A 10,532-nucleotide genomic window follows, 5' to 3' on the forward strand; every position below is an offset into this window, starting at 1 on the left:
GAAGTCACCATATAAACACCTAGGTAAAGAATAACATCTTAGTATTTCTTCTGCTTTTTTTGCCCACTTGGGAGTGGGTTAGAAGAAATATTTGAAACCCAGCATTAATTGTCTCACCTGAGAAATTTAAGCTGTTGCCACACCCTCAGATCTTTTTGAAAATTTGTCCATTTAAACTTAACTGAACTCAAATACATCTGGCACTAAATGTATACTTAAATAATGCTTTCAAGGGTTCACTTTGATAATTGTACAGAAATGTCCCATATAATATTCCTATCAACATGGAACCAAGTTTTGCTTTAAGAAGTGTTTACACCCAGATGATACAGTTTGATGTGTATTTTTTCCTTAATTCAGGACACTATTAATACTTTAGTCCAGTGTGCTTTAAAATGGCATATTTATGAGCAGACGTTCTTAGTTTTTCAGTAGGTAAGTTTCCTTTCAATTTTATTTGCCCTTCCCCAGCACTCCAGCTGTTCAACAATCTTTATTTCCTTCCGTGTTGAAAGTACATAGTGCATCAGGCACCAGTTCTTGTATGTCATGATTATTTTAACTTTATTTAGCCAATTCCTTTTTAATTAATAAGTTCAAAATTCATGGGCAGTAGAATGGAAAGAACTTCATAAAGTTCATTCCCTTTAGCTCGTTAACAGTATTGGTAATGCAGTCTTCTGGCACTCTATGAGAAATATGTTTACTCGGTAATCCATGCATATACCCCTCTCACCACCACCCCATACAAGGAGTTGACTTTATTTCTTACATCCTTCACATACATGAGGAGTAAAAACTCTTTATGTTACGTCTCTGTCTAAATGTGCAATCATAGTAATTTATAATAAATAGAACAGTCAGTGTAATATAGAGTACACTCAATTTAGCGTGAGTTCATCAGTCTGATGGTCTGGTGGAAGAAGCTGTCCTGGAGCCTGTTGGTCCTGGCTTTTGTGCTGTGGTGCCACTTCCCGGATGGTAGCAGCAGGAATAGATTGTGGTTGGGATGACTTGGGATCCCAGTGATCCTACAGGCCCTTTTTATACACCTGACCTTGTAAATGTCCTGAATCATGGGAAGTTCACATCTACAGATTATATTCTGCTTCAGTGGTGCTGGTTTGCCAATTCAAGGCTGTAAATATTTGCTGTCTAAGTTCACAGAAGGGGAAAGGTCACTCGAGTACTGCAGTTAAGGACAGTTTGCCACCTGTGTGGTAATTTGGGGCTGGATAAGATAGATGAGTATTTTTCATAGGTGGTTGTCTTGCAGAAAATGGATTGAGCCTGCATAAGTAGATTGGTTCTTCCAAAACTAAAATAAAATTGATGAGTACTTTCAGTGTGTAATGGGGTTAGCTTTTCTTTATTTTCCATAATCTATTGATGGCAGCAAGGAGCCTTACCAGTGAAATAGAAGCATGGAAAATAAGAACAGTGAAGTCAAGTGGATCATTGCGAGCTACTCTATCATTCAACATGATTGTGGTGATTATCCACTTCATTCCTCTTCCCACCTTTTCTTCATATTTCTTGATCTCTTTAGCACTTAGAAATAAACATGCTTTCTTCTTGGATGTATTCAAGATTTTTTTCAATTCCTGCAGAATTTATTTTTTTAACTTCTTACTTCCACCACTAAAAAGTTAGTGAAAAGCTAACAGGATTTTTTTTCCCATGCTAAATTTTTACATTATGTTGCAATAATATCACAAAGCCCACTGTTCAGCTACATTAACGTAACAAAATCCTTCTTTCCTTTACCTCCTTATCTATCATCACCATGATCAATATCCAGGAATAATTTTGGATCAGCAGCATAATCAGTGTATAAATGTAGAATGTTGAATAGTTTGTGCTTTAATTCACCTGATCTCCAAAGCCTTTCCACTATGTTTAAGGTACTAGTGAGCGTGGAATATTTTCCATTTGTCTTCAGGGATGCAATCCCAACAACACTCGAAGTTGGTGCATCAAGACACAGCAATTCCCTAATTGGCCTCCATGGGCTATATCACAGGCTGTACATCTGCATCTACATGTGTACATCTACAAAATGCACTGCAGCAACTCACTGAAGATAAGTTGAAAAATCAGAAAGTGTGCCTCCAAGAAAGAAAAAGGTGGAAAACACCATAGAAAGATCCCCTTCGGTGTCTCAGACCTACTGTCTTGGAAACCTTATGGCTACTTTGCCAGCAGTTAAAAATAATGGAACTATGGGAAAATCTAGTGGTCCTATTCTTAGCCAGTTGAGGATGGTGTTAAATGCTGGTAATACTCATGTTCAATGAATGAATTGCACCTTGAGACTCCCTGCAAAATTGAGGTTTGTTATTACACCATTTTAATGGATCATTTTACTTTAATACTCTTCAGTACTTAAAGATAGAACACAAACATGTAGACATAAATTTGAAGGCAAAGATTGCAATAAAGCTTGACTGCTACCTTGATAGACCAAGTGGTCTAATTCTGCTCCTATATCTTGTGGTCTATAATAAGAAGCATTATCTAGAACCTATTAGTGCACGGAGCTGTAATTACATCACTAGGCTACATGGTGCCCCAATATTGTACACATTTTGTGAAAAGTCAGAGATAGAAGGGCAATGGGGATTACTGCCTTCCAACTATTCTGCTCTTTCAAATACATAACATCACTGTTTTTGTATTTTTAAAATATATTTGGATTAGTGGGTTTCTACAGTCTGGTGGTTTTTACTTTTGCCTTTGAACTGCCAAATTGTCCAACAGTTTCCCTGTTACCCTGCCTACCTTCTTTATTGACTGTATATATTCATTTCTCTTTTGAAAGTTGTAATCAATTCTGCTCTTTCAGGTAATATATTCCACATCATAATCTGTTGAGGGGGTAAAAGTCCAATCTCATTTACTCTTTTTTTCATTTTCTTAAATCTATCCATAGGGTGGCACAGGAACTCAGCTAGAAAAGCTGTTACCTTGCAACTCCACCAATCCAGGGCCAGTGCTTCCAAAGCTTCCACATGGAGGTTGCATGCTGTCCATGTGATTGTGTGGGTTTCCTCCCATATCCCAAAGCTGTGCTTGTTTATATAATTGGCTACTGTAATTTGCCTCTCGTAGGTAGGTGAATGGTTGAATCTGGCGAGAATAGCGCATTGAATATAAGAGTTGGGTCATTATATTGCAGCTGTATATGTCATTGGAAGGCTGCACTTGGAATAATATTGTCAGTTTTGGTCGTCCTGTTGTAGGAAAGATGTGGTTAAACTTGAAGAGTGCAGATAAGATTTATGTGGATGTTGCCAGGACTAGAGGTATGGGGAGAGGCTGGCCAGGCTAGGTCTGAATTCCTTGGCACCTAGGAGAATGAGGGGTGACCTTATAGAAATGTCTAAAATTATGAGAAGCGTAAATAAGGTGAATGGTAAATGTCTTTTCCGCTGGGTAGGGGAGTTCAAAGCCAGGAGGTAGAGGTTTAGAGTGTGAGGGGAAAGATTTGAAAAAGGGTCCCGAGTGGCAAATTTTCCATGTCAGTGGTGGTCAGTATGTGGAACAAGCTACCAGGGAAAGTGGTTAAGATAGGCGCAGTAGTATTATTTAAAGGCACTTGGATAGGTATTTAGAGGGGCGAGGGTTTTTGAGGGTGCAGGCTCAATACAAGAAATCAGGATCAGCTCAGAATGGACTTGTATCCATCCATTCTGATTTGCGATACGACTAATAAAATAAATTGATGTAACTGAGTATCTTGTCAACATGGACTTGGTGGGCTGAAGAGCCTGTTTCTATGGTCTATCTCTGACTCGTCATTATCACTTTTGGTTACTGTGACCGTCCTGCTGGCGGAAGTTGTTATCAATACATTTCATAATTTTTGAATACATTGCCCTTCTCCTCTCTTAAGAATAACAGTTTCAATTTTCTTTACTCTCATCACATATCTGAAGTCTGGTAAGCTCACTCGGTGAGGTTTTAAGGTGCAAGTTGAAGTGGAGGAATAATCTACAGACATATAGCAAAGCCCTCTTGGACTTGTACACTTTCTCATTATAGTCCCATGTACTTACTGATGTGGAATAGCAGTTATACCATCTTCAAAGATTTGTGTGTTTCCATATACAAACTCAATCTCTTATCTCTTCCCTTCCAATATACATATTTTCACAGTTTTACATTAATATCAACTGCTGTATATGCCCATTTCAGTCTGACTACTTCCTAATATTTGTTACAATCTTCATTGTTTTAAAACAATATAAAAATCCTCAAAAATTAGCACAGAAGTTAACAGAATACAGTGGATAATTTAAAAAAAACAAATGCTGGAAGTGCTCAGTCCAGGCAATGTGTTTGAGGAGAAAATTAAAGTTATCATTTCAGGCCGATGACTTTTTTTATCTGGAGGATGTTGCCAAAACATGTATAAGGATGCAATTAAAAGAGTGTGTAGGCTAGTAAAGAACGAAGCAGTACAAAAAAAGAGTGAAAGGCAAAAGTTAAATGCCATTGAGATGGTACTAAGACAGATAAGGTTATAACTGAGAGTAGCAAGAAACTTGGATCTTTCACCAACCTCAAAAGCCTGGTCAGGAACTGGAGTGTTGTTCACTAAGTTTCATTGAATTAATGATAGACCGGTAATGTTCTTTAAATCCGGTATGTGGATTCAATGAAAGTGTTCAGAAAATGTTCATCTAATGCAGGGATTCCTAACCGGGAGATTGCTGACCATTGGTTTAATGGTATTGGTGCATGGCATAAAAAGGTTGGAAACCCCTGAGAAGAGGGACTTGCATCACAAATAGTATAGGGGTTATGATCTTCATTTTTAATTACAACAGTTGTATTGCTCACTTTAGTTTCCATACATAGGTTTATTCTTACAAAGTATTCACATTATAAGGATTGTGATGCTACCTCTTTAAGACCCAAATATAATTAATATACAGTTGTTAATAATTGTTAATAGTCAACGGATTCATACAGTCCTTTCCCTGAATCAACCTATCATTGGGTTTGCAAATATATTTACATTTATACAACATAGAGCTAACAATAACTGCAGTTGGCCCAATCTTTCTGAAGAAATAGAAGCATTTAGCCTGAAATTCAGTAACTTACCAGGAAGCTGGTGACTCCGGCATAAATATGCATGAATGAAGAAATCCTGAACCACTATGAGATGTACGCTGTCGATTTTTCTCTGTTGCAGTCTTCATGGAGTAAAGTAGTGAAATGTGAATTTTTTTGAGGTTTCCTGTTGCTTAGGCTTGAAGTTCTGGACCTGAGCGAGTTTAGTGCTGGTCAAAGTTCAGTAACACCCTTCATTTCCATGGAGGGGAACAACAACAGATTTACAATTTTTGATGTAACTTGAATGTATTTTGAGTTTTCTATGTTAATTTTCTGCTTTTTATATATTTCTGAGTGTTTAAAAGCTAGTGTTTATAAATATGTCCTTTGCTTGAAAGTTCAGATAGCTAGTTAAGATGGAGGGGGAAGGGAAAGGTGCAGGCCGGGTTTACTCTCAAGGCATTTCTGTGGGGTAGGGTTATTCAGATGTCGTTCTAAGATGTTATTTGCAACTAGAATGCCCTGTGTTTCATGGGGCCTCCTTCAACTCGTTTGGGCTAGCCTTTTTTATGACAATCTCCAAGAAATTCTGAGAGCTGCTGCTGAAAAATCCAACAATCATCACTAAAGACAAGTTTGTTCAGTGAATCATTGGCACTGTACTATAAGGGATCCACAGTCCAAAGTCTGACACACTTTGAAGGTGATCATTTAAAACTAATACAACTGCCTATTGCCAACGGGATCATTTAAAATCCAAGAAAAATTATTTAAAAACAAAAATAGATTGTGGTAGCATTTGGTTTGAAATATGTAACTGGAATTTTTATTTTAGAGGCAATTGTTTTTTTCCATCAATGTACCTGTAGATCAACCCGAATTACTGCAAGATGACATCATTGAATTGGTTGAATTTTTAGAACCACTCTGGCCTAGAGGCTTCTACCAAGCTTCACTTACAATTGTGTCCAACCAAATGATTGTTCTCTTTAAATTAGTTCAGATGAAGACCACAATAAAAGCAAAAAATTGTTGTCTCTAACTGATGTGGGGGAAACCACATGGATACAACTATCATCAGCCACAGGTGCAGGTCTTGGTTCACAGAAATTCTCTTAGAAGATGGTTTGGGAAGGTGACCATTGAGTTGGAGGCTAAATATAGATATAGAAACATAGAAAATAGGTACAGGAGTAGGCCATTCAGCCCTTTGAGCCTGCACCGCCATTCAGAATGATCATGGCTGATCATCCAACTCAGAACCCTGTACCTGCTTTCTCTCCATACCCCCTGATCCCTTTAGCCACAAGGGCCATATCTAACTTCCTCTTAAATATAGCCAATGAACCAGCCTCAACCGTTTCCTGTGGCAGAGAATTCCACAAATTCACCACTCTCTGTGTGAAGAAGTTTTTCCTCATCTCGGTCCTAAAAGGCTTCCCCTTTATCCTTAAACTGTGACCCCTCGTTCTGGACTTCCCCAACATCGGGAACAATCTTCCTGCATCTAGCCTGTCCAATCCCTTTAGAATTTTATACGTTTCAATAAGATCCCCCCTCAATCTTCTAAATTCCAGTGAGTATAAGCCTAGTCGATCCAGTCTTTCTTCATATGAAAGTCCTGCCATCCCAGGAATCAATCTGGTGAATCTTCTCTGTACTCCCTCTATGGAAAGAATGTCTTTCCTCAGATTAGGGGACCAAAACTGCACACAATATTCTAGGTTCGGTCTCACCAAGGCCTTGTACAACTGCAGTAGAACCTCCCTGCTCCTGTACTCAGATCCTTTTGCTATGAATGCCAACATACCATTTGCTTTTTTCACTGCCTGCTGTACCTGCATGCCCACCTTCAATAACTGGTGTACAATGACACCCAGGTCTCGTTGCATCTCCCCTTTTCCTAATCGGCCACCGTTCAGATAATAATCTGTTTCCCTGTTCTTGCAACCAAAGTGGATAACCTCACATTTATCCACATTAAAGAGCAAACACGAGGAAATCTGCAGATGCTGGAAATTCAAACAACAACACACACAAAACACCGGTGGAACACAGCAGGCCAGGCAGCATCCACAGGGAGAAGCGCCGCCGACGCCCTATATATACTGGTGTAGAGCTAAGAAAAAAAACTATTACAGAAATTGTGCGTGGACATGTAAATCTATTTTAGGCAGATCACCAAAGGCACATCACTTGAATGTCCTTGGTGAAATAGACCAACTGAACTGGACTTGTAATTGTTCTGTTCACTTGTTTGTAATTTCAACCAAGGATGGTGACACTTGCCTGAAATTTTATGTGGAACCTTGTATTCACTGATTTTATGAAATAAACAAGTACAACTGAAACTTTGCCAAAGACCATCAAAAGATCAAAATTAAATGGTTTTCTTTCAATTCCAAGCTGTAAATGATGCTGATGGCAAAAATCCATAATGGATAGTCCTGTGCTTGTCTCTTCTGTCAGGTGCCTCTAGAGCTAATCTTTGCTGCTCTTAGAGTTACGTGATTGATTAATGATCCAGGTCTCTTAAAGAAACCACATGTCTGCTTGTAAGATTGATAGAGCTCTGTGGCTACAATTCTTCCCTCATTTCATTCAAAGTACACAGCCAACACTGACAAGGCCAGCATTCCTTGTACATTCCTACTTGCTCTTAAGATGGTACTGGATGAACCACTGCCATAAACCTTTGTAGTTCTGGTGAAGGTGTTCCCACTGCTCTGCTGATTAGGAAGTTAAAAGGATTGAGACATGTAATACCAAAGAGCCAGCTACAAATATATTTTTTAAAATCATTGATTTTTGTTTATTTGCTATATAAATTGTGAAGATGTTGCTGTGGGTGGGCAATAAATCTATTAAGCAGACGCGCTTGTAGTTTATACAGATGGTATTGGAAATTTCAAGGAGGCGCCCAAATACTTTATTCATTTAAATGTTAGCTTTCTCGTGTTCAATAAAATGGTGCCTCTTTGACAGTGATTTTTGTTTCCAACAGAACCAGATTCAGTACCTCAAGCAAGTCCAACTGCCCAGTGCTGCACAGCTCCGAAGCACCTTGGTTGATCCTTCCATTAACTTGTTTTTCCTTAAAATGAAGACTGAACTGGAACAGACTAAAGACAAACTGGAACAAGCCCAAAATGAACTGAGTGCCTGGAAGTTTACACCTGATAGGTAAACAAACAAAATACTCCCCAGTCAAGACTTCCCTGACAATCCCACTGCAAGAATGCTATGGTGGGATGGCCAAGTACTCTCTTATCAGAGCAAGACAGCCTCAGCCTATGAGCAAAAAAAAATCCGATTCATTTACTGCTCAGCTTGTTATCCTTAATGTAAATCGTTATCAGATGAACATTCTGTTTCAGCTTTTCCCCCCTTCTACTTCAGAGGCCTGAAGGAGTCGGACTGTTCCGAAGAGGTGGCCTGCCTCCAACTTAAAAAAATTGTTGCCCAGTTTAGACACTTGAAATTTGGTTTTTATAGAAGAAAATAAAGGGAGGAAAAGAAGTCACTTTTCTGCAAAAAAAAAGGGGAGTGTAAAGTCTGTTTGTTACACACTGTTCTGGTGGCTGTGTTTGCAGACTGAGTTTGGAGGAGAGAACATAGATTTTCTCGTCTCACTGAGCCTGAATTAAGTTCGTGTAAATTCGTTTAAAGTAGTGGAATGCCCTGCACTCCAAATGTTACGCTAGTGACCAATAGACACTGGAAGTCAGTTTGGTGTAAGACTGAAGACTTCCTGCTTGTTCACGGTGAACTGTCAAGAGTTGAAAAAAACATTGAAGTGACTTTAGAGCACAGTCAAAGATTTGAATAATTTTTTGAACTGGCCACCACTCTTGTAGAGCTGAACTTGCAAGCCATCTTTTCGTATTGATTCATTCTGCAGCAACCTTCCCTCTATTGTGAATATGGTATCTTTAACATCATTTACTAACAAACGTATGTGCCAATCGATGAGCAGTCTTACAAATGTAAGCACATAACTTGAAATCTATCTATGGTTAGTTTTCTCAGTGGTGAGATTCAAACCCCTTTCACTGGCACTCTGTTAGAGGGAATGTTGTTTTACAAAACATGTGCCATTTTTGTACTGGGATTTTGATTTCTGAAACGTTACCTTTGGTGACTTGTCTGGAAACACAATTGTGCTACAGTAGAACCCAAGTGTAATGAATTTAGTTTTATTCTAGGAATTGCAAGTGATTACTGTACATTTAAAAGGTTTAATCGGATAAACGACATTTAATGTCATTCTGGGAAAACTGTCGTTGGTGGGAAATTATATAAATGTTTGAGGTAAAAGATAATGTACCCTTTTACAGTTCAATGAGACACGGCTTAATTGACATCGTTCATAATCATGTCAGAAAATCTTTGTAGCTACGTATTTCTAACTGGTTTAGGTGTTATTTCAGATTTGAGGTATTACACAAGTTTTGTTGGTTCTTTATACAGTGCTTTATCAAACTCGTGATTTCCAAATGTGCCGGTTACTTTGACTGCTGTGATCTAAGCAAGCTATTTGGGTAACACATGAAAATCAGATTCAGTATTGCAGTGTCACATCTCATGTGCACCTCATCCTAAACCCACTGATTCCACTTCTCTGAGCTGAGAGTGCCAAGTTGGTGGCACTTGGGGAAATGGACACCACATCACTTGCAGATTCTTCTGAACCAGATTGGGAGGATATCAATTCAAAAAAAAATCCTCAGCTGCATTAAATCCGGATTTGCTTCTGAAACAAATTTTTGGGTGGCAGATATTTTCAAAATTTGAGTTCAGTTGTAATATCATTTGACTGGGGGGACTTTTACCACCTGTCTATGTAATTAATCCATTTTATTTACCTGACTGGCAGGGAGGAAATATATATCAAAGTACACAAATGATTTTTATCTTTCTGTCTTTCCGAGTGTTGATTGTAAAGGTCAGAGTACAATTTGCTGATAAAAGTCTAACCCTATTTTCCCATTTCCATGTGGGTCTTTTCAGTTATTGTACCATATTATGTTTAGTTTATTTTAATACTGCAAGATGGCCTGTCTCAACAAAAGAATGTACTTTTAAAACTACAAAACTAATTTTCATGTTTCATAAAATGTTTTGTATTGCATCAGGGTAACCACTGCTGCTAACCTCTGTACCAGTAAAGCAGAAGATCAAGCTGATGAAGATTCATTCAGAATAGTGAAATGAACTTATTAATTCAGTTCATTTTAGATTTCTTCTGATTGCACATGCCATGCTCTTGCTTTAAAAAAAAGTTTATGATCACATGTCTATTTCTCTATATGTTCCCAAAGACCACAACATTTGTCCATGTTTGACCCCCATTCTCAAATTATTATGATAATTGACTTTGTGGAAAATTTCATCCAGGTCTTGCAGTGATGGCTGTGCCTTAAAGGTATATCAGCAAAATTAGGGATTTATAAATCTGTAAAATTTAT

General features: G+C 38.2%; 1 protein-coding gene across 3 annotated transcripts in view; it reads left to right on the top strand.

Moving 5' to 3' along the window:
• The window catches only part of wtap (WT1 associated protein), a 47,736-nt gene that overhangs the window by 28,944 nt on the left and 8,260 nt on the right, over nt 1-10,532 (top strand). For all 3 annotated transcript variants that reach the window (XM_073051652.1, XM_073051654.1, XM_073051655.1), the window contains one exon: nt 8,069-8,247. In XM_073051652.1, the coding sequence (XP_072907753.1) occupies nt 8,069-8,247 (179 nt within the window). The remainder of the gene's footprint in view (nt 1-8,068; nt 8,248-10,532) is intronic.

This window comes from Hemitrygon akajei, chromosome 7, assembly GCF_048418815.1.
Source record: "Hemitrygon akajei chromosome 7, sHemAka1.3, whole genome shotgun sequence".
NCBI classification, from domain to species: Eukaryota; Metazoa; Chordata; class Chondrichthyes; order Myliobatiformes; family Dasyatidae; genus Hemitrygon; species Hemitrygon akajei.